The following is a 27,660-nucleotide window of genomic DNA, read 5'->3' as shown; positions in this document are numbered from 1 at the left end:
TTCTGGCTACGCCCCTGGCACAAACGAAACTTTTTACAGCACAAACCAGCACAAACGATTGCGTCTATTTTGGGTGAATTTGGAGCATGTGGGGGGGCTGGTGACATCATCGTCTATAATTCAATTTCTGATATTTTAAAACCCGAAGCAGCACAAACGAAAATTTTACCGGCACAAACCAGCACAAACGAACGAGACTATTTTGGGTGAATTTGGAACATGGGGGGGGGGGGGGGGGGGGCGCTAAGTGACCTCAGAATGACCTAAAAATATTCTTTTAATATCTAAAAAACCGAAACAGCACAAACGAAATTTTTTACAGCACAAACCAGCACAAACGGAGCACAAACGATTGAGCATAGTTTGACGACGTTTTGCGTTGGGTGGGGGGCCAACTTCACGCAGGCCTCTTACACGGATGTCTTGAGGAACATCCACCCTTCTCTCCTTCAAAAACACATTTTTTATCTGAATATTAGTCTTCAGCTCACAGTATGTAAATTCTACATTGTTATTGATATGCTATTTGTTTGAATCCCTCTTTGTTTGTGTCTTTAACCTAACTTTGTAAGTGACCTCTGAATATTAGGCCTACTTTCTGCCCTTGGTATGTGTATTGTGCTTTGATGTTGATGTTTATTTTGTTCTATTCCTTAACCCAGTCCCAGTGGTTCTCAAACTTTTTAGAGTTGTACCCATGAGGCTTTTAACATCCTTCTGCGTACCCCCACTCTTCAGTCACACCTTTTTAAGTAAGGGACAATATTTGCCCCCTTAAATCGATTTTTCCAGTGCATTTTTTACCTTTACAAATACCTTTATAAAATAAATAATGCTTTAAATAATAAATGTTCATAATAAATGTTCAATAGAGAAATATGCAATGATGGTAAAAACGAAGTGGTGCTTTTAAATATTAAAGGTATAGCGGGGGATCTTTCCGAATTTTAGATAAGACCCGCCCTCTCCACTTTTTGAAAAGTTTGATTGATTCACCAGAATGATTGACAATTAGGAGGACCAATAGTATAGGCTATCCACCCGGATGTAAAAAATCCTCCGCTATACCTTTAAATTAAAACCGCCAGTAGGTGATGAGTCACCGAGTCATTCGTTCAGAAATGAAGCAAGTGGCTGTATTTATGAATTAATCATTGACTCTAATGATTCTTTCAAAACCGCAGATTCGTTCACAAATACTGCTGTGTGCTGCAGTTCTGCTGTGGCTTTCGTTGGAGCTATTATTTTGTTGTAAAAAATGCTGACAACTGTGTTGAAAATGAACATCACTTAATATTAATATTTGCTCCAGCTTCACCTCGCTGGATTTAGTGGGCGGGGCCGCGCAGGCGCAGATTAACTTTCGCGATAAACACTATCAAGGAGTTACGTCACGAACGTAGAACATTACGTGATCATGATAATATTGATTGTTTTGCTTGCACTAATTTTGCTTATGCATTATGTCAGCAGTCCAGAGGGCTGTGAAAACTACTGTTGGGTCAACAAGGAAAATATACAGCAGTACTTAAGTAAATTAATGACTAATAAGCATTAGAATTAAAATGATGTAAACACTGGGTAAGTCATAAATGACTTTAAGTGATCATTGTTAGGATAAATATATTTGCATTTCTTGTACACCCCGTTTAATCACACGCTCGTAAGGCATGTGCTAGTTAAATAAGTCAGAATACATGAAATAGCATTAGACATCCCCTTTAAGGGTCATTATGAATGGTCAGTGACATTGTTATTAGTAGGTTGTTAGTCTGTTGTGATTTTATATTAATACATATGATTTATTAAGTAATTGTATGATCAATGCTATTATTTTTGTTGTTTTTTTAAATAAATTTTTTAAATAACTTTAATCCTGAAATTTGTCAGTGGTGTTACTGGTTCCTGACAGACTAATACTCTATGATCAGTCATTTTCACATCATTTTCACATTTCGTCATTTTTATTGCTTACTTTATCACAAATTATGAATGGGGATAAACATGAATTATGGGAGGCCTGAGCCTTACAAATGTTCTTTTAAACTACTATAATATTTCTGTGTAGGTATGTCAAACTTAAAGTCTCTTCCATCTTTTTTATAAAATAAACAAAACAAATCACAGAATCTAAATAACACTGAAAAAGTAAAACAAGCAAACAAATATTAAATAACTACAAAGTTAAAATAGCTGGTAGTACTCTACACTTTTTAGAACACAAATATTTTCAGTAGAAGTGCACTTACATGCCTTATAGCTATCTGATAATGAACTAAGAACTCACATATGAACATATGTTTTCAAGCATCAATGAACGACCAAATGCAAAGGGTGCAATTTGTTGAACATCTGGGAACCTCAAGGGTCGTTCAACCTGTCATTTAGCGACTAAAGCAATCTACCAAGTGTTTGGAGTTCCACGGTCCAGCATTGTTGGCCAAGAACTGCACATTGACTTGAGTCTTGGTCTCCTGATACAGCTGGGCAGCCATCTAGATGGAAAATAAAACAGATAAAACAGAAGCAGTTTACAACAGTTTTAACTAATTCAAACTCGCATACATTTGGATATTATCCATACAAAACTATATACACATACTTTAGCATTGCGGTATGTGGAGAATGACAAAAAGTCATGGTGGCCTGCCACGGCTGAGACTTTTCTGAAGCAGAAGTACAACGCTCTTTTACAAAGTCTGCTTGATGATCCAGGACCGCTTACAAATGGAGAACTAAGAGGAAGAAAAAAAAAAAAGGATTTTATAAACTCAAAGGCGGTCAATTGGGACTTAAAGGAGAAGTTCACTTTTAAAATGAAAATTCTGTCATCATATACTCACCCTCATGTTGTTTCAAACCTGTATGAATTTCTTTCTTCTGCTGAACCGAAAGGAAGATATTTAGAAGATTATCAGTAACCAGACAGTTTTTGGGTCCCATTGACTTCCATAGTGTATTGTTTTCCTACTATGGAAGTCAATGGGACCCAAAAACTGTCTGGTTACTGATAATCTTCTAAATATCTTCCTTTCGGTTCAGCAGAAGAAAGAAATTCATACAGGTTTGAAACAACATGAGGGTGAGTAAATGATGACAGAATTTTCATTTTAAAAGTGAACTTCTCCTTTAATATTTAAACATTGAATAAGATTGCACTGGTAAACAGAGATATACTTTACTGTTATAAAGCAAAATATAGAAGTCAGCAAAGTAGATAAGAATGTATGCAAAACTAGAGTATGAACAGTACAAAAACAACAATACAATATAAAACTATTGACTTTGACTGTGATGTTGAAATCACAGATGACTTCTACTAAAGCATATACTACAGTAGGTTTATACATTTTTGCAAAAAATTAATTTTCTATGGGTAAAATGGGATTTTTACTTCTGGACGCCAAATTTTGTGCTCTGTTGTGACAAACAGGTTGGTCACTGGTCAGATTCTCAAATGGTGCAAATATTTATAATAGTCACACACCCAATATAGGCAATGAACTTCTGCATGAGATAAGAACATCATTAGCTAGTTTATGTATGACTGACTTGTTGATTGCATAGCCAGTGGTGCTGTCCAGAATCTCAATACTGGAGTCTCCCAAACACCAGTTGACACTGAGGTCTTTGCTGTAGTTGGTGTTCTCAACAGGCCACCCACTTTCTCCACTCAGGAAGAAGATGGTGGTTTGTTTGAATGGTGGAGGCAGAGCATTATTCCAGCCTGTGCCCAGACGTTTGTTGATGATCTCAGACACTTTCTCTGAGCAGTGTCTGGAATCACCTGGACAACAAGCGGAGAAAAGGTTAATAAGTACAGCCATTTTTATGGCTGCTTGGATTTCATCCATGAATATGAAATATACAAGTTGTCTCTTGTATAAAATGTATGAGTAGTAACTTGAGGCTCTCTAATGCAATCATGAATCAATATATTGCAATTCATTCTTAAGATAATGTGTTGATTCTTCAGTATTTTCACATTTTCAAATGATCATTTCCTAATTCCTACCGTGCAATTAATAAAGCATCTAAAAAGTGGAAGTGGAAATTGACAATACTCAGTGTGGTCAGAGCAGCTTCAGTGAGATGTGGTACTAGACAAAAGCGAAGTGAACCACACAAAAAATATTTACAGACAGAAGCTGATACTGCAGATCTCGGTCACAGTTTCAAACCAGATCCAACTGCCATATTTGGAAACACTCAGTCACCTGCAAATGCACACAGCTTACCAAGTACAATGCTGGTAATGTAGACTGGGTTAATAAAATGACTCAGTAGTGCCCCCTGCACTCCAGTGACAGTCCAACGGGTGAGTTTGGCACTGTCTGACATGCAACAGATGCGTGCACCCCACACGCTTGGAAGTAGGAAAACAGCAGGGATGAGAGAGCCTTTAGCATGGCACTGCAGCTTCAGAGTGGTGTAAACACTGCTTTGAGACTTTCTGTGAAAGGATACATGGAGATTTTCAACTTATTTTATGATTTTAAAGTATACATTAGACAGATCCTCTGAAATACAGTCGACCAGGGGTGTCAAACTCAGCTTCTGGTGGGCCACAGCCATGCAGAGTTTAGTTCCAACCCTGCTACAACACACTAGTTGTTTAGTAGTTGTCACACTAATAGTCCTGAAGATCTTGATTAGCTGGCTCAGGGCTGAACTCTGCAGGACTGTGGACCTCAAGGGCCAGAGTTGAGAACCCCTGCAATATTGCATACTAGGGGTGGAACGGTACATGTATTCGTATTGAACCGAAACGGTACGGGTGTCACGGTTCGGTGCTTAAATTTACACGGAGAATACAAGGTATAAAAATAAATAAAACTCGAGTGCAAATTAATTAATGTAATGCAGAACTACTGTTAGATACGCTGGTTATTTAGGGACACCTAATCTCTAAGCCCGCCTTAGCTCTGAAGCAGGCTGCGATGTAAAGATTGCAATGCTGGAATATGTTGTGTGTGTGTGTGTGTGTGTGTGTGTGTGTGTGTGTGTGTGTGTGAGAGAGAGAGAGAGACGCGGGCACGATCGAAAAGTCGCAAAGTGTTTACTTACATTTGTGTGCGTGTGGCGCAGGCACGATCGAACAGCGGAAACATAAAAACATACTCCGTCATTTTGTTTATACAGGACAACATTCAAACTGCAAAGTGTTTAAGTTACTGTTAATTAAAATTAAGGAAAACAAATATATTAATCTGAAATGTAGCAAATTAATTTTCAATTCATTCAGGTACAATTACCAAACATATCTCAAGGTCTCTTTGTCTTTTTATTAATTTGATTAATAAACTACTTATATAAAACTATTGTCAGTGCACTAAAATAAACTGGTTCTATGCCTTTACTTTATTAATAAAACTTATTTAAAAAATACAAGCCTTAAGTAATTTATTTTCCTTTGGTGGTACAGCCTGAGACATGCACAAGCCTTCTGCATTTTTGTTTTGCTTTTTCCTCCATTGTACCGAACTCGTACCGAACCGTGAAGTCTGAACCGAGGTATGAACCGAACCGTGACTTCTGTGTACCGTTCCACCCCTATTGCATACACCTTTTTCCTAACAAGCCTACTGCAATTAAGATTATGGGAGGCACTTCCAGTTTGGGGAAGTTCCACACAAAAAGAAAATAATGTTGCGCTACAAATAATCTTTATCCGTCAATTTGACTGAATGAGCTGTAAAATTTCCTTAATGTTCTATTTTTAGACGTCAGGAGAATATTAACACTTGGTATTTTAATGTGACATGGTATAACAAGAATATCTATAGCAAGAGCTCTTTTCATGAATTCTTTTCCTCCTGATTTTTTTCTTTTATTCCTTTGTATTCCGCTGTACCAGTATGAAAAAAGACAACATATACTGCGCATTTGTGGTCTGCTCTCCCGATTTAATTTACGATACAGTATATCCCATGAATAATCCACTGGAATGCACAATAATCTCTCATTTTTCTTCAAAAATCCTCGTCTCTCTTTCCATGTTTGTTTTCACACAGAAGTTTTAAGATGTAAACAGCTCCCTTCTTCACTTCTAATCCCTATCAGAACAGTTTACTGGAATGTTTCTAAAGCAGGTAAATCTGTCAAAACGACTAATCACTTTACTATCACTGAATGTACTAGTTAATTAACATTTTTGATTAAGGCAACATACAAAAGTTTGTACTGTACTGTATTTTATTTTTCTAAACCATTTTAATTATTCTTATTTCTTTTTATTATTTTAATTTCTTCTATGTAAAGCACTTTGAATTGCCATTGTGTATGAAATGTGCTATATAAATAAACTTGCCTTGCCAATAGAGACATACATTACTACAGTCATATTTAACATCCGTATTATTGCTGCGGAAATAAATCTTTTGGTGTTATTCATGTTCATCATCATCATTTGTTAATGCTTTTACAATTTCTTTTAATGTTCAATGGGTGCATAAAATGATTATGGATGAAAATGCATTCATAGAGCGAACCTTTGCTGATTGTTTACAGTTTAAATGAAGTTACTCCCAAAATTTTCGCAAAGCTTCAAGGGGTGTAGGAAAAAGGTGGATAATGTAGTGCTTCCCACCCCTGGTCCTGGATTACCCCCAACACTGCACGGTTTAGATGTCTCCCTAATCAAACACACCTGATTCAACTCATCAGTATATTAGCGCAGGGTTGGGAACCACTGGTCAAACTCAGATCCTAGAGCAGGGATGGGTAACTTCGGTCCTGGGGGGCCACTGTCCTGAAGAGTTTAGCTCCCACTCTGATATAAACTCACCTGCCCGTAGCTTTCTAGTAATCCTGAAGATGTCGATTAGCTTGTTCAGTGTGTTTGAATAGGGTTGGAGCTAAACTCTACAGGATAGTGGCTCTCAAGGAGCGAAGTTGCCCATCCCTGTCCTGGAGGATCTATAAAATTTATGTTAGCATAGCACATAAAAAAAATATACTTACAAAACTATGCACTGAGCTGCTCCTTTGGGGGTTTTGTTAGTGTACAGGTGAAGGTACATGCGTGGCTTTAGCTGAAGCAGTCGTTCAGATGGAACACTTTCCAATATGGAGCGCTGCTTCAGCTCTGGATCAGCACTGTAGAACAGCAGGAGCTGCTTGTACAAGTACCTGTGACACCAGACAGGACAGACACATTTGTCTCCTCATTTTAACTCTTTTCCTCGTCATTTATGAAAAAACACTTCCCTGCCAATGACAAGTTTTTATAGCTTTCTGTGTTATCACTGTTAAAAGGTAGGGGGCAAAGAAAAGGCAGAAACGAGCAATCTCATATGTAAGCAGCTACATATGAAAATACCGGTAATGCAGTCATCAACAATAAACAGCATATAAATGAAATTAAATGATCCCACAAAGTGGTATATGACTGTGCAAGCATTAGGGGTGGCGATGGACTCGATCTACTCCATCTATGTTTTGATCATCGTTCGGAATATGATCCGGAATTAGTCATTGGCAAGAACGTGATATATACAGTACCAGTCAAAAGTTTGGAAACATTACTATTTTTAATGTTTTTGAAAGAAGTCTCTTATGCTCATCAAGCCTGAAGTTAAAAAAAATTGTGATGCAAATCTGAATTTTCATCAGCAAGTACTCCAGTCTTTGGTGTCTTATGATCCTTCAGAAATCATTCTAATATGATTATTTATGATCAATGTTGGAAACAGTTGTGCTGCTTAATATTTTTTTTATAACCTGAGATACTTTTTTCAGGATTATTTGATGAATAAAAAGTTCAAAAGAACTGTATTTATTTAGAATAGAAATCTTTTGTAACAATATACACTACTGTTCAAAAGTTTGGGAACAATAACTTTTTTTTTTTTTAAGAAATTAGTACTTTAATTCAACAAGGATGCGTTAAATTGATAAAAGGTGATGGTAACGATTTATATGGTTAGAAATGTTTTTATTTTGAATAAATGCTGTTTTTATGAATAAATGCTGTTAACGTTTTACTCATCAATGAATCCTGAAAAAAGTATTCCAAAAAATATATATTAAACCGCACAACTGTTTCCATCATTGATAATAACTGAGTATCAAATCATCATATTAGAATGATTTCTGAAGGATCATAAGACACCAAAGACTGGAGTACTTGCTGATGAAAATTCAGCTTTGCATCACAAAAATAAATTACATTTTAAAATATATTAAAAAAGAGAACCATTATTTTAAATTGTAATAATCTTTCATAATATTCATTCATTTTTTTAACTGCAGGCTTGATGAGCATAAGAGACTTCTTTCAAAAACATTAAAAACAGTAATGTTTCCAAACTTTTGACTGGTACTAATATATATATATATATATACACAGAGAGAGAGAGAGAGAGAGAGAGAGAGAGAGAGAGTCTAGCTCTTTCTCTCTCTCCATTTCTATCTAAACTGTTCAAAATGTTCAAACCTTTTGAGGGCTCTGCGGGCGATGACAATGGCGTGGCAGTCATGGACGACAGATCCCGTGTAAGAAAGCCAACCACTGCAGCAGTTCTGACCTGATCCCAGAGCTACCACTTCATATTGCTCACAGTGCTGAGCATCCGTGTCACGTACCTCTGACAAACACATTAAAAACATATTTTTAACCATAATTAATAAACTGCCCAGGAAAGATTTTTATTACACAATTCCCACACATTTACAAAGCATAATGGTTTTATTCATGCTCTATGCAAAATGCATTGTAAATTTTACATTTTTGGTTTGTGAAATTTGGTTGTGAATTCTGTTTATCAGTAGGTAATATTTTCTTTGTAAAGAAAAGGAAACGTTTGAATGAAAAAAGTACGTGTAAAAAATACTAAATATTGTTTTTAATAACTTTAGAAGAATATGATAAATGAAAAGATTATACATTCAATTGAGAAATCATTAAATTCATAAATGATTTTAATTTATCATTTTTTGTTTTGGAACCTACATAATTGTTGAGTCCTAGGCTATGAATGAAATTCCCTGTACCCTTAAATCGGGCAATATTTGAGGGGAAAGCCATTTGTAGTGGTCGTTATCAATTGCACTCATTCAATCCTACAATGCAGCGCAATAACGAGTGTACAACTGATTAACACTGAATGGCTAAAGAATACCCATAATGCACTATGAGGGTCATGCTGAAAAAATTCCCGTATCTCGTCAGAAGATGCCGCTCACAGGTGAATCATCCATCTATCCTTTTTCCAAACCTCTGGTCCAATATGGGTACAGCGTAATATCATACAGGTATAAATTCCTTTATAATTGATTATATCATTCTTTATATAAGGTTTACACATGCTATTTTCCATGACAGAGTTCTAGATAAATCTTATCATCACTATAATTATTCAACAGCAAGCACAAACTATTCAAAAGCAGCAGCATTTCCGGCACACTCCGTGTCCGAATTCGTTGATTTGTTTTAATTCACTCCTTCAAGTGGACTATATTAGTGGAGTATGGAATGTAGGGAATAGTGAATGAGGGTATAGGGGGTGATTGCAAACACATCTTTAGTCATGAACAAAGAGTGGTCTTGTTTCAAAACACAGCAGTTGGCAGTGCATCTCACCTCTCTCCAGTACAAAAGCAGCAAAGCAGCTCTTAGCCCTGTGGTACTCAGGACATTCTCTGAGCAGCTTGCCAAAACGTTCAGTACACACAGCTGTTACGCGGTGTTTGTGCCAGTCCGTGAACTTTACTGAAAGAGCAAGAATTTGAGACAACAGTAGTAAAGAAACATCTGACACAAAAAATAATGAAACTTCTTTAAAAACAAAAGTCAGCATACCTCCAGTTCTCTGGCCCCTCCTGAGAGTGCCATCTGTGGTGTCTTCCAGGTCTTCTAGGGTTGTTTCACCTCCTATAATACTACTCAGGCTCCATGCAGAAGGGGACTCGGGGCCAGAGTCCAGGTCCTCCACTTGGGGCGAAGACTCCAATGATGGGATTTCTAGGGTATGGTGGCCTACAGCAGTGGGTTCCTCTATAATATCAACAAAGTGCCGTAACTTTGGGTCTGAGGGTTGACTCTCTTTTGCAGGTGATGGAATATCTTTAAACTCATTGTTAGGGCCAAGAGGCTTGAGACCGGCCCTGTGGACCCCAAAGGTGGGCTCCCTCTCAGGAGCAAAGCGCATCATTAGAGTGGCAGCTATTCGAGGAAGCCGTTTCCCCTCTGCATTCACACCGTGGTTTGCCATTATCTGCTGTAAATCGTCGTGCAGTTTTGATAGACTGCACAAAAGAGAACTTATTTGTAGTCACAAACTCACAAACATGCCGATTAAAAAAAATTAATGTACATTATGGGCCTGAAATATGACAGATTTATCTCTGATATAGCAAGTGCCTAATTTTAGCTGACCAATGTGACTGATATAACTGGACAGCCTACTAATATCAAAATGCATTTATAATATAAAAAATACACGACGTAACATGAGCTAGAGTGTAGATCATACACAATACACAACAAAGTGACACGTTATCTACACTGTATTTTTAAAGATACCTGACTTTCAAAAGAGCTTCTTTGTCGAATAAATTGATCAGCAACTCTCTTCCACCTGCAAGGTTGAACTAATTATTGGGAGGAGCCTCAGCCTGCTTGAGTCACGTGACGGCGATAGCGCGTAAAAGCGTGAATAAATAAGCAATTTCCACCGCTTTACAGCAAAAATGTTAAACATACAAAATGTAAATTGTATTTTATATGTGGAAATCTACATTTAAAAATATTTTTAAAAACCGAAAAAGCAAAAATGTTCACAATGCTCAGCGCCTGGTCGACAATTTTGTGAAAAATACAGACCTTTTAGGATTGGATTGAGGTATTAAACACAAGTTATATAATGATAATGGTTAAAATATAATCATATCAAAGTCGTATTATTTATGAAACCTTTATAAATCGAGTCTCTGGAAAGTTTAAGAAACTACTTTATGTAAAGCTTATTTGAAACAATAGCCCGGTTTCACAGACATAAGGTTGAGCCAGAATTAGACCTTAGTTCAATTAGGAAATTTAGCTTTTATAAACGTGCCTTAGAAAAAAATTGTTTTGTTGTTTTCAAGTTGTTCTCAGTTAAAACAGACCAAACATGCATTTTAATCTGGAAGTAGGCTTAATAAGTCTTGTCTGTGAAACCGGGGAAATATGTTTTTAAAACGCTGTGCAAAACGTTGCATACACTTGACCAGCAGGTGTCACCAGCGGACAGTGTTCTCAATGACAGTATTTATTTTTGTTAATATTATTATTTAATATAAAAGATTATATTTTAATATAAAAACATTAAGAGAAACATTTATTCACAATATATAATAAGCAACAATTTAACTGAATCTCACTTTCTGATTTGTGAGATGAAACTCTCTTCTCTTCATAGGTAACCAACACAAGAATGTCCCTCCTCCATGACGAGCATGCATCATCCCGCCTGTTATAAAGTCATTCATCCATTGGCTGACTTCACCTAGCAATAATACGGTGGCCCAGTAGTGCACAACACAACGAAATGTAAAAAGCAAACATAAGTTCACAACACAACGGAAACAAGCCACAACACAACGAAATAAAGCCACAACACAACGGAAATAAGCCACAACACAACGGAAAATCCACAACACAACGAAATAAAGCCACAACACAACGGAAATAAGCCACAACACAACGGAAAATCCACAACACAACGAAATAAAGCAACAACACAACGGAAATAAGCCACAACACAACGGAAAATCTACAACACAACGGGAAAATCTACAACACAACGAAATAAAGCCACAACACAACGGAAATGCTCCCGACCACTAGAGGGCTCTTGGAGCCCAGTAAAGTTAGTTTTCCAAGCCATTGTTCTATAGAGTCAGCAGTCTTTATATATAAATACCACGATTAGTTTTAACAGTGTATATCAACTTAAAATATTACTTCAAAATAACCTACATGAATTATAGCTGCGTATTTGATTTATACTCGAGAATGCTTGGACGCGCTTCCACAGCGCAGGGCACGTCTGGCAATTCCACCAAGTGGTTAAAACGTATAATTTATTATAATATAATTTGATAAATAAAAATAAAAACCATTTGGTGAAATAGGAAGGAATTGGCACAATTCCACCTATAATAAGTCAGTCTGGTCACTAGGAACATGATAAAAAAAAAAAAAACTTTTACAGAAATTTCCTAAAAAAAATAATTAATTAATAATTAATTACTGTAAATACATGAAGGGTATTGGAAAAAGTCATTATAAAAGTCATATTAAGTCAGTCTACTATCAAATACAATCAAGCTTTGGATTTTGAATATGTATGTTTTTGAATGTTATGTTTGTATGTTTTTGAAGTAATTTTAATTAAAACAAATTATACGTTTTAACAACTTGGAGGAATTGGCAGACGTTCCCTCAGGGATAATGCGCTGTGGTAGCGCGTCAAAGCATTCTAGAGTATAAATATGTAGCTATAATGCACGTAGGTGATTTTGAATTAATAAATGTCGATAAACAATGGTTAGCTACATACTGTTAAAACTAATCGTGGTGTTGATATATTTTTATAGACTGCTGACTCTCTAATGAACAATGGCTTGGAAAACTAACTTTACTGGGCTCCGAGAGCCCTCTAGTGGTCGGGAGCATTTCCGTTGTGTTGTGGCTTTATTTCGTTGTGTTGTGGATTTTCCGTTGTGTTGTGGCTTGTTTCCGTTGTGTTGTGGCTTTATTTCGTTGTGTTGTGGATTTTCCGTTGTGTTGTGGCTTGTTTCCGTTGTGTTGTGGCTTTATTTCGTTGTGTTGTGAACTTATGTTTGCTTTTTACATTTCATTGTGTTGTGCACTACTGGGCCACCGTACAATCAACATTGCAACAACAGGAAGCCGCTTGCTTCTTCTTTAGGATTGGTCGATTGCATTGCGTCTCAGCCCACTCGTCCAATCACTGCGCTTCGTGAAAGAAACTAGTGGCGGTGGCGCGGGTTTTATATTTATTGTGCGTCAGGTCGGCGGGAGATAGAGCTCTGCTCATCGGAGTTTAGCCAATTTACTGTATTTTGTATCTGTTCTGTTGGAGAGTGTCAACTTAAAAGCGTTAAAATGGATGATTTCGGCGTTTATGCAATATTTGGAGTAGATGAACCACCACAGCAGATCTTAAGGTAAAGTTCACTGAGATAAACAAACATTGGAAACGCATTGGGCTCTCTATTTTTATTTTTTAATGCAACTCAAGCTGCGCATGCTTCCAGTGATTCAAATGGTTTTAATGCATGAAAGATATTCAGATAGCGTCATATATTTTATTATTATAATTAAGCAATGATTGGAGTCATGCAAGCGTTGACAGTGCAATGCACACTTTCTGTATCCCGCCTCGTGAAATTCTTGCGGGAAACAGAAAAAACTACAAAGACGCACACAATATCAACTGTAGCTAACGTTACCTGTCCCGGTTATACATGATTTATTATCCACAGCAGACGTGATGGGTGGCAGAGCTCAGTTGAGATCCAGCCTGGTGTTCAGCTGGTGGTTCTCTTCTCCAGAGGAGACTGGGGAAAGCGAGACTCAATCTCTGTGGAACTTGCTGATGAGAGGGACATACCCATTAATATGGGAAAACTAACTCCATACAATAAGTAAGTTTACTGTTTGTGTCAAATCAATATAGTATATTTTAGTTGGAAGTTGGAACCTTTAACCTAAACCTTCCCTCTCCTCAGATGTCTGTCATGGGAAGCTGGTGAGGATGGAGTCTGGCCCAGTGGAGCAACCTTAACTGTCAAACTCAGTGGGGTAAGTAAGAGACACTACCAAGATTTAAGCACACTGCATGAAATAAAAAATCACCTTATCCATTTTCTAAATGCATGTTATTGATCTTAATGTGAACAATGTTATATTATAACATTCTAACAACACATGCCAGAGTTCTCCAATCATTTAATCCCATTATATACTGATTGGCGTCATCACTCTGTCTCCTCTCCACCAATAAGCTGGTGTGTGGTGGGCGAGTATTGGTGCAATATGGCTGCCGTATTGGATGCTGCACATCGGTGGTGGTTGAGGAGATTCCCCCTTCTATGTAAAGCGCTTTGAGTGCTGAGAAAAGCTCTGTATAAATGTAACTTATTACTATTATTATTATTATTTAGTTTGATTAAACCCATTACAATCAAGCTCACATTTAAATCTACCTCCGTCCAATGAAAAAGAGATGTATTGAACCAAGTGATGCTTTTCATTGATACATTTCACTTGAATGTACATCAAAATACAGAAGAAAAGACTTTAAGGGAAAATCTCCAGAATAAATTAATGTAAAATGTTTTAAACAGAACTGAAGATGCTGAAAGCTTTAAAGGGATAGTTCACCTAAAAATGAAAATTCCATCATCATTTACTCGCCCTCAAGTTGTTCCAAACCTGTACTAATTTCTTTCTTGTGCTAAACACAAAAGAAGATATTTTGAAGAATGTTGGTAACCAAACAGTTCCTGGTCCCCATTGACTTCCATAGTATTTTCTTCTATACTATGAAAGTCAATGGAGACCAGCAACTGTTCGGTTACCAAAATTCTTCATAATATCTTCTTTTGTGTTCAACAGAAGAAAGTACTTCATGCAGGTTTGGAACAACTTAAGGGTGAGTAAATTATGACAGAATTTTCATTTATAGGTGAACTATCCCTTTAGGCTTTCAGCAAAGATAGTAGCATCTTCAGTTCTGTTTAAAACATTTTGCATTACCCCTTTAATCAAAATATACGTAATATTTAAGAAGTAAAATTCAACAGTTTTGTGTGAAGTCTGTAAACCTGTGCATATCTGATTGCGACAACGAACTTACCCATATTCCTGTTTTCCAAAGGGTACTAATGATTTCTTGGATCCAGTGTTGACTGTTTCACAGATGGAATGCACTCCAGAGGTAAGTTTAGCCTGTTATACCTATTTTGACCAAAGTTAGATTCGCTCTGTGCTTGCCGGTACTTACCTGCAGTGTTTTCTCTCAATTCATTGTTTTTAGTGCAACTCCACAGCACCTGTATTAAGGGAATGTCCAGGCAAGAGGAAGTGGTCTCAGGGAGAGGAGGAGGAGGAGGAAGAAGAAATCAATGAAGGGAGAGGAAAGGAGAACATCTGCCCTAACGCCTCCCAAAAGGCAACACCTCACAGACGGGGCAAGAACAATCCTCGTGGAGGTCAAACCCGTCTGTTCTCTCAAAAGGAGGAACAGACTGCAACTTCTAGTTCTCAAAGCCACAAGGCTAAAGGCAAGCAGGCCAAACCCTCCTCACAGACTGGTGAGTGAATTATTATTTTTTTTTTTTACTGCTTGCATGTGGGGTGTATTAATAATGTGTTATGATCAGTGGTTAAAGTGGGATTTGGCAGGTGGGGGAACCCTCATTTTGTGTAGGTGCAACAGGGAAAAATTACTCACCGTGGGACTACATATTGAGTATCGTGGTATAGCAATACTTTTTGGGACAAGAATGTCACTGTGGCACGGCACCAAGTATCACAATACTTATTTAATACTTATTTTAATGTTTTTATTTTGGTCCATCTACATCTACACTGATATGATGACGATACTATGTTAAAATTGCTGAACACGGCAATATTGAACACAACCTTGTTTTTCACAATGTAAATTTAAACCTAAAAATGGGTAGTCCAAAACTGACTGAAATGTGCGGTAGTTAGGGGGGTTGGGGGGCATACTACCCCGAGAAAATTTGGATTTCTCTGACCAACATATGTGCAATTTAGGGCTTTTGAAGGCCAAAAAGAAAAAAAAATTGATAAGAAATAGCTTAAACCTTGGTCATTAGATTATTAGTCAATACCTGCTCTCTCCTCATCTTCATCTTTCTTTTTCTCTCAGTCTCCTTCTGCCCTAATTCTTCCCCTCCTAAAGCTGAACTTTGATTGATAGTCTTTTTATTTTCTTCTGTGTCAGTGAAGAAAGTAAACAGGCTCAACTGATATTTATATGTTTTATGAATCATTTTCTGAGACAAGTTAATTTACTCAAGGCTACCAGGAAAGCTGTAGCCTAAGTCAGTATTGCCAATAGGAACCTTCTACAAGCTTTGGAGTTTGAAAACGTCTGTTTTTAAATGTTAAAAGTAATTTTAAATAATACAAATTAGGCTATAGTCTACGTTTAATGCAGTTGGTGGAATTGGCAGACGTTCCCTTAAGCATCATGCGCTGTGGAAACGCGTCAAAGCATTCTCGGTTATAAATATAATATGTAATATAATAATAAAATATATTACAAGGGAAAACAAATGTCCGGCGAATATCGAACCTAAAACTAACTTTACCGCGCTCAACCCCCGTGATGGCGTTCAGCGGGGAGGGGAGGCATGAACCGGTGTAGATGCACTAAAATCAGACAGAGAACCGTGAGAATATAATGTCGGGAAGCATGTTTGTGAATGCAGGGCCAGGCGGTGATATTCAGTTTTGATATGATGAATAATGCGAATCATTGAATTTGCTTAGAATGATTTGATTTGAATCGAATCTATTTATTTATTAATTTATCTGAGGTGCCGGAACGCAGTTCCGGCCCACTTTAACCCCTGGTTATGATAGTTATTTTATGTTTGGCAATACTTCTTTTCCAGCTCCATTGGACAAACCGTCAGGTCGGTGGGGTCAGACTCTCTGTCCCATTGATCCTCAGACAGCCATTTTGATTGGAGGACAAGGATCCAGAATGCAGTTCTGCAAAGACCCTATCTGGAAACTGTGCACCGGTAAAAAATTAATGTTACTGTCTCACCATGTCAATAGATTGTAATTTTGTTATTATATTCAGGGTTCCCACAGGTCCTTGAAGTCCTTGAAAGTTTGTGAATCTGAAAAAAAAAAGTAAGGTGCTTGAATTTATTTTGTGCAAGAAGTTTTCTGGAAAAAAATGCCATATTATTCCCTCCGGTCCACTAATGTGTTATTTCGCCAACACTTTGTGGCCTATGCACACTAGCTTGCTTGATTTGCGTTAGTTACGTGCATTTATTCGTTACGTTACGTGTTTCGCGTTACGCGCGCACAAAACTACTACGATGGTACCTCGAGTTTCACAGACACACTGTGAAACATTGCAAAAATAGGCTGAAATGCGATGCCTGGAAAATGCAAGTTTCAAGATATTTGGCTCAACAAAGATGATTACAAAGAATGCTTGTTAAGGTAATGTAAACCATAAGGCAAGAAAACCTTAAAAGCATATTCAGAAATATATCTTAAAACTTCTGGTTACATGAGCCTAATTCTTTCCAATAAAATCCAAAATCCGGATAATTTTAGAATTCAGTATATGATGTACAGAATATTCTTCAGTTTTATGCAAAACAGAAATACGAAAAATAGAATATCAGATCTCTGTCATATGGCCAAAAAATAAATGCAAAAAAAGCTTTTTGCATAGTTGTGTTTGACACATGAAAACTGTAACAATGTATCTTACAAGGTAACACGATGTAACCTTGCTCTCTCGATATATGTCCCTACAATAAGTCACATTGAGGGTATTGGACCTGGAAAGTCCTTGAAAGGTCCTTGAATTTGAAGTTAACCAGGCTGTGAGAACCCTGAATATTTTTAGATCTGCTATCATTTGGTAGATATAATTCTGCTCTTAAAGTCATCATGAAATGGTCTTTTTTTTCCTATTGTGATGCATAGCTGAGTGAAGCGATGTCTCGAACAAGAAAAAAATGTAGGTTGAGACTTGATTTTGTCCATTGGGAATTGATTGGATCATTGCGTTTGCTATTGCTATGATCTTATGTGAGTGACAAGTTGTCCTGCCCACGCATCGGTAAAAACATAATCAGATAAGAAAAGAGATGCTGCTGAAAGAGGGAGGGGAAGTTATCATGATTAAAGATAATGAGGGCACATGAATAAAATAAAGATGTCACAGATAATAATTTTCAGACAGTATGTATAATGAATACTGCAACATTGTTCATTTTGATTTCATGGAGACTTTTTTTTTTTTTTCAGAGGATCTTTCTTGGGTACCTGCTGAAACCCTGGCAGAAGGACCGACCCCTGAGGCCCGAATTGGTCACACAGCAACCTATGATCCGGAGTCTAAGCGTATCTTTGTGTTTGGCGGCTCAAAGCATAAGAAATGGTTTAATGATGTTCACATCTTAGACACACAAAGCTGGCGTTGGACTTTGGTAGAGGTTAGTCTGCAATTTATTCAACAAACACCTGTCAATTATCATTAAAAGACTCCCAGAACTGTTCGGTATTACTGCAACACATGACTAGGCACATAAGATTTGTTTTTGTTATAGATGTTAGTCGCCCTTTTCTCGTCCATAGTAAATACAGATTTCATTTTATTAGCCAGTAGGTTCTGAATATACTTAAAAGTTTTTTTGGATTTCGTTGACCTCTTTAGGCGCAGGGAAAAGTGCCTCCTCTGGCTTACCACAGCTGCAGCATGTTCCGGGGAGAGCTCTTTGTGTTTGGAGGAGTGTTTCCTCGCCCACATCCAGAACCAGATGGCTGCAGTGACTCCATCTACATCTTTAACCCTGATATGGCCATCTGGTATCAACCCATTGTCAATGGAGAGAAGCCTGCTCCACGCTCTGGGTAGGGCTGTTCATGTCTCTTTTTTAAATCAAAGTAGTCCACAGTTATTTAAAGTTACATTAGCAACATTTTGAGATGTGTAATACTTCATTAATTGCATGACTGATAGTGATGGTTTAAAACTATTTTCAGTTGTGCATGTGGCATATGAGTATTTTCTTTCTGACTTGAACAGATTTTGATTCATTTGTGCAGGCACTCCGCATGTGTGATGCAGGGGAGGATCTTTGTGTTTGGCGGATGGGACACTCCTGTCTGCTTCAATGACATGTTCATGCTAGATCTTGGTAAACACTGCAAGAATTGTTACTCTTTTCAAGACTTATTATTTGATTTTAATTTGGTTTCTCACTGTGTTATGTCTTAATGGGGAAAAATTAGGAATAACTAAATGTGTAAAGTCACTGGAAGGCAGTAGTCATGGTAACCAAATATTTTCTGACATTGACTGAATTGTTTTAGCATTGATGGGAAAAACCTGAATCTGTCATTTTGACAGATTACACTGTTGGTGATCTACTGTAACTTGTAACTGTAATTCCCGCCCCTGTCATGTTGTTGCCAAGCACGCATATTAATTACCTAGTCTTCTATCAACATACAATTGCAAACATATCACGGCAGCTGAGTTTGAAGTTTCTTCGGACGGCCGAATAGTAGTGATCTTGTTGATAAAAGAGTTGAAAAAAGAAAGACTGATGCGGACGCAGTGGCGAGGACAGTATAAGCCCATGCAGACCGGGAGGAAGGTTTGAGTTCAGGCAGATGGAGAAAGTCGATTGAGTTCAGTTCATTTTTTACGTGTTTATCGTAATTGTACTATTTTGTAATATTGCGTTAATATTTGCCTGTTCAGGCACCAAGGTTCTGTTACAGTGACCTCCGCTGTCACTGTGGAAAGTGTTGAAGATGAAAAGTAAAGTATAGTCTCTGTTCTCTTTAAATAATAAATAAATGCGTAATCTAGCTAGCCTATATCCTTGTCCTGTACGTTCGTGATTAAAAATTTAAATGTGAACGAAAACAAAGGCTATTAAATGTCTTATTATCATTAAAATATGAAAATTAAAATGACAGGTAATAATAGATTATGAATGATATTTTAGACCCTGTCTGTCAAAATGACGGACAATGAGAGTTTAATGCAACCACTGCTGGAAGGAGATGTTTTGCCACTCATAGAAGTCATCTCAGTACTGTTACTTGAGGACAAAAAATCTACTAGACATGTTTTACATGGTAGAGGAGTGTCATATATCCATTGTTCTGCACGGTTTCTATATGAAACTGTTATACTTCCATTCTTTATTCAGATCTGTGTAGATTTTCTGCATATTTAATACCTGGTATAATACTGTTTTACACATTAATTACGGAAGCACTCTTTAAAAAGTGGAGTAGTCAGCTTAAAATAGCATATTGTCACATCCTATTTCAGGCTTGATGGAGTTTTCTGCTGTGAAGACAAGTGGGACAGCCCCCTCTCCTAGAAGGTATTTAAAACATGCTCTCAACAGAAAACAAAATGTTTAACAAAATTTCAGTTGTCTTATTATGGTTACAAGATTGAACATCTTGATCAAACTTTATGTAACCTATCCCTGTTCCATACTGTATCACAGCTGGCATGGCTGTGCGGTTCTTTCAGACTGCAACTTCCTGATCCATGGCGGATACAATGGGAACAATGCACTGAGTGACGCATTCATCTTCAACACAGGTGAGACTTGTGTTTGGGTTTTTTGCCCCAATTCTACTTCCAGGACTCTATGGTTGCTACTACATACACTAATACTGTTAATTTTTTGGGTTGGTAACGTTCTCTAGAAGTCTTTTTTTTTTGCTCAACAAGGCTGTATTTATTTGATAAAAAATATAGTAAAAAACAGTATTATGACATTTTATTACAATTTAATTAACTGTTTTTGTTTGTTTATATACAAGGCTTTGACATATTGACAATGAAACTGAAACACCTTGTTTTAGACCACAATAATTTATTAGTATGGTGTAGGGCAGGGTTCCTCAAACTCGGTCCTCCAGAGTTTAGCTCCAACACTGATCAAACACACCTGAGCAAGCTAATCAATGTCTTCAGGATCACTAGAAACTCACAGCTAGGTGTGTTTGATCAGGGTTGGAGCTAAACTCTGCAGGACAGTGGCCCTCCAGGACCGAGTTTGAGGAACCCTGGTGTAGGGCCTCCTTTTGCTGCCAATACAGCATAATTCCGTCTTGGGAATGGCAGATCCAAGTCCTTCACAGTGAGCCAGAGGGATTTTGAGCCATTCCTCTTCCAGAACAGTGGCCAGGTCACCGTGATGCTGGTGGAGGAAAAAGTTTTCTGACTTGCTCCTCCAAAAGTGCCTCAAATATTTAGATCTGGTGACTGTGCAGATCATGGGAAATGTTAAATTTCACTTTCATGTTCATCAAACCATTCTGTCACAAGTCTTGCTGTGTGTATTGGTGCATGCTGATACATAACACCCCCTTCAGGGTACTATGTTTGAAACATTAGGTACACATGGTCCTCCAGAATGGTTCAGTAGTCCTTGGCAGTGAAGTGCCCATCAAGCACAGTAGGGAATACCATGATATTGCAGCCCAAACCATCACTGATCCACCCCCGTTCTTCACTCCGGGTGTTAAGCCTCTTTGGGCCTTCTCTACACTGTAACTCCCACGGATATGTGAAAGACAGTGAAGGTGGACTCATCAGAGAACAATTGGCACTGTTGGCACCACACCACTGAAACCGACTTTGGCATTTGCACAAGTGACCAAAGGTTTGGCTATAGCAGCCCGACCATGAATATTGAAGCTCCAATTTGTATTGCCATTTGCTCCCATGATTGAATTTGGAGCTCCCAATGAACAGTTTTGTTGGAAACAGTAGAGTCAATGTGTGCATTTAATTCTGCAGTGAGTTGGGCAGCTGTGGTTTTATGTTTTTTTTTGGATACAATCCGGGTTAGAGCCTGGACATCCCTTTCAGACAGCTTGCGTCAACATTTAGGAGTCCGAAATTTTCGTATGCGTTTTTTCGTATTCTTCATTTGGTGGCTCTGAATTGTCAAAACACCTAAAAATGCTTTCTACGGATGCGAAAAACGCAGAAAATCGAACCCGGTCCGAAATTTTTTTTTATGGCGGACGAAAGTTTCGGAGGCGTGATTGACACAACATGAGGTCGTACTTATTTTTTAACGTGCGAGAATTTCGGACTCTGTGAGCAAGGACCTTTACTATTATTGGATGTGGTTTGTCATGCGTGGTTTGTCATGCGTGGTGGTATGCCGACATTTCCCCATGGATACAATAGCTCTCAATACACCACAAAGACTAGCTGTCCTGGTCACAGAAGTGCCAGCAAGACCTCTTGAACTCTGATATGTCTCCCATTACTGTATGTTTTGTGGATTGCAATATTTTATGTACAGCTGTGCTATTGCTCTGCTAATTCAACCTTCACACTCTGCTCTTACTGATGGAATGTAAAATCAGTGAAAATTAGCCACCAGGCCACGCATATATAGGCAGGAAACCTTCAGCACTGTATTGGCCGGCGTTTCAGTTTCATTGTCCATGCCTGTAAAGCCGAAGCTGAATTTTCAGCACCATTACTCCAGTCTTCAGTGTCGCATGATCCTTCAGAAATCATTCTGATATGCTGATTTGGTGCTCAAGAAACATTCATTATTATTTTCAGTGTTGAAAACTCACTGAACTCATTTTTCAGGACAGATTAAACAAAGTTCAAAAGAACAGAATTTATTTGAAAAAAAAAAATCCTTTATAACATTGTAAGTTTTGTAAATCGCTGAATAACTTTCTTTAAAAATCTTAGTGACCCCAAACTTTTGATTTGTAGTGTATGTTGTCACATCCCATGAATGCTGTTGATCGATTTAAAGGTTGTATTTAACCTGGAATATTCCTTTCAAAGCAACTAGCTTTTTCATTATTATTTTTAACAATTTTTTTGTTTTGTTTTTTTACTCCAGACACTAGTTGCTGGTCATCTCTGTTTCTACCCCAGCTCAATTCTTTCCCCCGAGCTGGACATTCCATCATTACCATGCCCACCACATGCAGAAAGGTAAAAAAAACCCTCACATTTTGGACGCCTTTATAAAGTAGTTTCGGTTCATTATAATGGCTATTGATTTTCACTGCTCAGACCTTTAATACTAGTGTGTTTGCCTGTAAAGGGATCTATAGATGAAGAGGAGGACCTTCCAGAATCATCCCCACAAACGCTGTTGGTTTTTGGTGGAGGTGACAACGAAGGCAGCTTCTTCTCCGACCTTTTCACTATGCCAGTAGAAGAGCTAAGAAGAGACTAAACACTTGCATCACAATTCGGTTTTACATGCTTTTTTTATGCTGTGCTGTTTCAGATTTTGTTCTTTGTGGTTTGATTGTGGCTTATTTAAAGAGATGTATTACACTTTCACTCAGGTATTTGCATTATATCATCCTTTATTAACAAACTTATGCTCAGACCTTGGGAAGTCAGTCTATAATGTTATGATTTGTGATACAAGCCCATTATTATTATAGATCAGTAAGAGTGGGCTGTTTTCTTCTTCAGAAGAATACTTATTCAAACATCATTAGATAGATATTTGTTTTCTTGTTTATTCCATGAAGGGATTCAGGTTTGATCAACGAAAAGCTTTTTTTGGTGTCCGTTTTGTATATACATGCTTTTAGATAAAGCTTCTTTTTTAATGTCTCTGTAAAATTATGATTTAGCTGTAAATACTGTCGCAGCAAACCTGTTCAAAATTAAACGTTCTTTAAAAATCCAAACGCCTCTTTTCTTCAGTTATTCGAGCACTTTGGTTCAATCACACAGCAGGTCAGTCACACAGACAGAAACTGTTTCCTGTGTCCAGGCATCTGCTAAATTTCAAAATCTCCACGGAAACAACGACCGCATGATGTCACCCCACGTCTACAGTCGCCGTTACGACCGCGAATACCGCAGTATGCGAGCACCGACTGATGCCTAGAGGATCCGTGCACGGGTCCGCCGCCGCCCCTCCCCGTTCAGCCCCCCCTCCGCTCGCTCCGGAGATCGGCCATGTTGCCTCTCGCGCTTGTTCCGGTATCAGGCACGAGCGTTTGAGCAGCTCGGCCGCAGTACGACACCGATCCGCCTCCAGTGAAGCCCATTTCTCCACATCCCCGAAGCCAATCATGGATTTTACTACCTGACTGGATGTTTCTCTTTGGATACGAGCCCTCAGACGACTCCTTTCATTCAAGAGCCTTTGGTCACCGGGATCCCGTGAGTGGCGGAAGACGGTTTCGTGGATAATGAGGGGTTTTCGGGATTTTTGAAATCCATCTTAGCTACGTCTGCTAGTCCTTCATTCTCAGCACTCACGGTTGATTTTCTTTATATCCGTGTTCAGTCCAGCGCCGTTTGTTTCGTTATCTCAAACTGACGGTTGAGGTATTTTTTTTTTTCCATCTTTTGTTGACACTAGTGCTAATTGTTTTGAAGGTCGGTAAATTGTGATTTTTGTTGTTTTGTTGGCCTAACACTTCATATCGCTCGCAGAGATACTTTTCCTTTTCGTGTCCTCATTCTCTGTCATTTTTGAGATCTGGTAGGATATGAATTGTTTTAAACTCTCGCTTATTTCGTTGGGAAACAAATATAAATGTAAGTCAGCTCCATGTTAGTCTCTCCAAGAAGACCTTCATAAATCCTCATCAAGGACCTGCTGTTTATTTTCAACTGGGAGACTTTAATACAAGTATTTTTCTCCACATATGGACTGATGTTGGGCTTCAACTTGTTGATCTCTGTCTGCGTGGCTAGTTCAAACTAGCTAGCAACACTGATTACTTCTGTCAGAACAGACGAATAGCCTGTAAAGGCAAGCTTATAAATGCTTGTCAACCACTAAAAACGATTTTCATTTATTTTTCCCCCCGTGGCCTTGTTTTTGAGAATACCTGGGCGAAAATGACAACCCGAGGAGGAGTTGGTGTTATAGAAAATTCATCCAGCCAGGTGAGACATATCTTCACTGACTGCACAGAAACTAATATGTATGAATGTGTGTTACTGTGTTTATTATTAGGAATTACGTCATTCTTGATTTTCTTTTGAATTGTATTTCCTTCAAGCTTGTCGAGCTGAAAGGCAGGTGTCTGTATATATAAAGTTAGTTCAGGAAGAGTTTCCCTGACTCAACATGACTTCCCTTATCTGTTCATTGATAGGCTTGTCAAGGTAACTTCCATGTTCCTCGCTGTAGATGTTGTAAATCTGATGTCTTAACCCTTGTGCATCAATTAAAAAAAGTGACACATAGGTCCATAGTGGACAAAAATTTCCATGCCAAAAAACTCATAAAAATTTGAAGCTTAGGAGCACAGACTTAAGTTTGGTCTCATTTTTAAAGAAACCCTTGGCAGATTATTGCTAAAGTAAAGAAAAAAAAAGTTATATAGTTTTAAGTTTATGAAAATTATTTATGAACATTATTTTTATATTTATATTTTATGTAACATGTTGAACTCTTAAAACGGCTAGAAAATCAAAGCCTTAAAAAGTTGTTCCAAATTTGAGGTTGATATCTCAAAAAATTAGCTTTCATTTTGTTTGTATCACATTTTCTCCATTGGATACCAGCAAAAATCCACTGGTCACACAGAGGTTTGATTTGTTATTTGCAGTTTTTCTCTCTCAAATATGTGACCCTGGACCACAAAACCATTCACATGGGTTAATGTTTTTAAATTGAGATTTATAGCTTTCCATTGATGTATGGTTTGTTAGGATAGGCGAATATTTGGCCAAGATACAACTATTTGAAAATCTGGAATCTGAGGGTGCAAAAAAATCGAAACATTGAAAAAATCGCCTTTAAAGTTGTCAATTTATGTTTGCGATTGTGCTGCATTCACTCATACAAACGTGTTATATATTCACGGTAGGAAATTTACAAAATATCTTCATGGAAATTTATCTTTACTTAATATCCTAATGATTTTTGGCATAAAAGAAAAATCGATCATTTTGACCCATACAATGTTTTTGTTGGCTATGCCACAAAAATACCCTTGCTACTTGTGACTGGTTTTGTGATCCAGGGTCACATATTACAAACACATACACACTTTTTTTTTATTACACATACAAACCACACTCTGTCCAACACACCCACACAATTATCGTTGCATAATTTATATGCCGAAGTAGAAAACAGGAATAAAGTGAGTATTTTCTTTATAGCCCAAGCCTGAGAAAATGGCAACATCTGGTAAAAAATAGTAAAAATAAAAATTTTGGAGCCTTGCCTACAGAATGAAAGCCTCTTAACAATGATTGCATAATTTTATAGTTAAATGGCCCTGGGATTAAAAATGGCTTCAATGTGGACATTTTTGTCCAAAAGGTGCTGAGAGGAACTATTTTGTGTACTTAGTGCAGAAAATATTTTTTAAAGGAAATGGGGGTGAAATAGTAAAATTCCAATAAAAATACACACCTGTGCCAAAATTCATGCAGTTAGCATAAACACAGGCAAAGTTATCAAAAAAACAAAACTGAAAAAGACAAAAATGTCCATAAGGATGCACAAGGCTTAATAGTGTTTTGAAAATCATTTTGTTCAATGGATAAACTGAAAATCCCTTCAGTTTGGCGTACTAATAATCAGTGTACTCTGCTATATCAGTAAAATTTTGTCTGTATATACAATGAAGTTAGATGAGTTTAGACCTGTCTATAGTGGTGGTTTTCAACCAGGGGACCGGGGCCCTCAGGAAATTTCCAAGAGGGCCTCAAGAATCAAGATGATTTAAAATGTTTTAAAATCAGCCAAAACTACTAAAAACATTTCTTATTTATTTTCATTCACACACAACCTTCTGAAATTCAACTTTTATTATTTTAATTTGAATTATAACTACAGATACTCCTAATGTCTGTAAATAATAAAGCAGGGCAGGGATCTCAAATGTTGTTGTGGACAGTCAAAAAGGTTTAGAACCACTGGTCTAATGAGAAAACCAGTCAACAGGTAGTGCATTTGACTTGGGAACCAGGAAGACACTGGCAGTAAGAATAGCCAGCCTTGCCCCTCTCAATGTGATAAGGCACAGATTGCGGTGCGAGTGCCAGAGGATGGAAAATTGAGCCATTCAGAGTGAGGAGGAGGAGGACAGATTCGATGCTCATTAATAACTCATGCCAGTGTGACTAATGCTGACTGAGCTTCATACAATACAGGCAGCGCTAACGTGTGTGTTTTCCGCTAAGTGGCTTTATGAAAAACGAAGGACTTTATATCCTTGTCCAGCTTTCCGGATGCCCTCTCCGAGATCTCTAACCTCTTCTTCAGAGTGTGTCTGTTTTAGCAGAGGAAGAGTGTGAGGAATGAATCACTGGTGTTAATCATACTAGTGAGGTTGTGGGTGAGTTTCAGCCTGCTATGTAGGAGGAGAGGTATGAAAATGTGTTATTATTTTGCATTATCTGGTTTGTTCAGGCACAGGGAAGGATGCTTTGCATAAAAAAATCGGACTTGGAACAGTGTGTTTGTTTATGACATATTTGTATCTGTCATACACTGTGCTTTTTCTTTATTGACTATTTGATTGCCATGTTTATTTTAATACACATTATACACAATCATGGGCTTTTTTTCAATAGGGGTTTCACAGACCTCGGTGTTCAGCCTGAATTGAGGACCATTTGGCCTCTGTTCTCCAGCATTGTGGCATCCATGTCTGAAAAGCACACCACCCCAATAAGTGTTAACACAGGGTTTCCTTGTCCTAAGTAACTCAGTGTGTCACCTTGCTGATACTGTGACTTGACACCACAGGCTTGTGTTACAGTTCCCTGAAATCGCAGACCCCACAAACACAGATTTAGATTGAGAGAAAGGGCCTTCACCTGTTTGTCATCCTCTAAACTCTGCATTCTGATGTTTTAGCTAAATCATGTGGTTTAGGAACTCAGTGTTCAT

General features: G+C 37.8%; 3 protein-coding genes across 15 annotated transcripts in view; 2 read left to right on the top strand and 1 right to left on the bottom strand.

The window, feature by feature from the left end:
- Positions 1 to 1,938: 1,938 nt before the first annotated feature.
- On the bottom strand, positions 1,939 to 11,828 carry adad2 (adenosine deaminase domain containing 2). Of its 2 annotated transcripts, none has more exons than XM_081359744.1 (9): positions 10,526 to 10,632; positions 9,803 to 10,248; positions 9,584 to 9,712; positions 8,438 to 8,588; positions 6,964 to 7,131; positions 4,239 to 4,453; positions 3,553 to 3,787; positions 2,603 to 2,735; positions 1,939 to 2,495 (listed from the first exon to the last, which is right to left on the bottom strand). In XM_081359744.1, exons 2-9 carry the CDS (start codon positions 10,212 to 10,214, stop codon positions 2,385 to 2,387), a joined length of 1,554 nt encoding a protein of 517 aa, XP_081215870.1. In that variant the 5' UTR covers positions 10,215 to 10,248; positions 10,526 to 10,632; the 3' UTR covers positions 1,939 to 2,384. The 2 variants fall into 2 exon arrangements, with proteins under 2 accessions (XP_081215870.1, XP_081215871.1); XM_081359745.1 differs by lacking the exon at positions 10,526 to 10,632 and adding an exon at positions 11,365 to 11,828 and having other exon boundaries at positions 1,950 to 2,495.
- Positions 11,829 to 12,646: 818 nt separating this feature from the next.
- On the top strand, positions 12,647 to 23,473 carry krcp (kelch repeat-containing protein). 2 transcript variants are annotated; one of them, XM_081355492.1, is made up of 13 exons: positions 12,647 to 13,176; positions 13,495 to 13,656; positions 13,741 to 13,813; positions 14,892 to 14,951; positions 15,051 to 15,327; positions 16,666 to 16,797; positions 18,053 to 18,240; positions 18,462 to 18,658; positions 18,854 to 18,945; positions 20,097 to 20,151; positions 20,281 to 20,378; positions 22,666 to 22,760; positions 22,873 to 23,473. In XM_081355492.1, exons 1-13 carry the CDS (start codon positions 13,115 to 13,117, stop codon positions 23,005 to 23,007), a joined length of 1,626 nt encoding a protein of 541 aa, XP_081211618.1. In that variant the 5' UTR covers positions 12,647 to 13,114; the 3' UTR covers positions 23,008 to 23,473. The 2 variants fall into 2 exon arrangements, with proteins under 2 accessions (XP_081211618.1, XP_081211619.1); XM_081355493.1 differs by having other exon boundaries at positions 12,925 to 13,176; positions 13,498 to 13,656.
- Positions 23,474 to 23,661: 188 nt separating this feature from the next.
- Positions 23,662 to 27,660, top strand: part of mark2b (MAP/microtubule affinity-regulating kinase 2b) — a 51,930-nt gene continuing 47,931 nt past the window's right edge. For all 11 annotated transcript variants that reach the window (XM_081350912.1, XM_081350920.1, XM_081350919.1 and 8 more), the window contains exon 1: positions 23,662 to 24,692. In XM_081350912.1, coding sequence (XP_081207038.1) covers positions 24,645 to 24,692 — 48 coding nt within the window. In that variant the 5' untranslated portion in view covers positions 23,662 to 24,644. The remainder of the gene's footprint in view (positions 24,693 to 27,660) is intronic.

The sequence above is a fragment of the Scardinius erythrophthalmus genome, assembly GCF_964197995.2.
Source record: "Scardinius erythrophthalmus genome assembly, chromosome: 2".
Taxonomy (NCBI): Eukaryota; Metazoa; Chordata; class Actinopteri; order Cypriniformes; family Leuciscidae; genus Scardinius; species Scardinius erythrophthalmus.
Note: the sequence above shows the minus strand (reverse complement) of the source record. Positions and strands in the feature narration are given on the sequence as shown.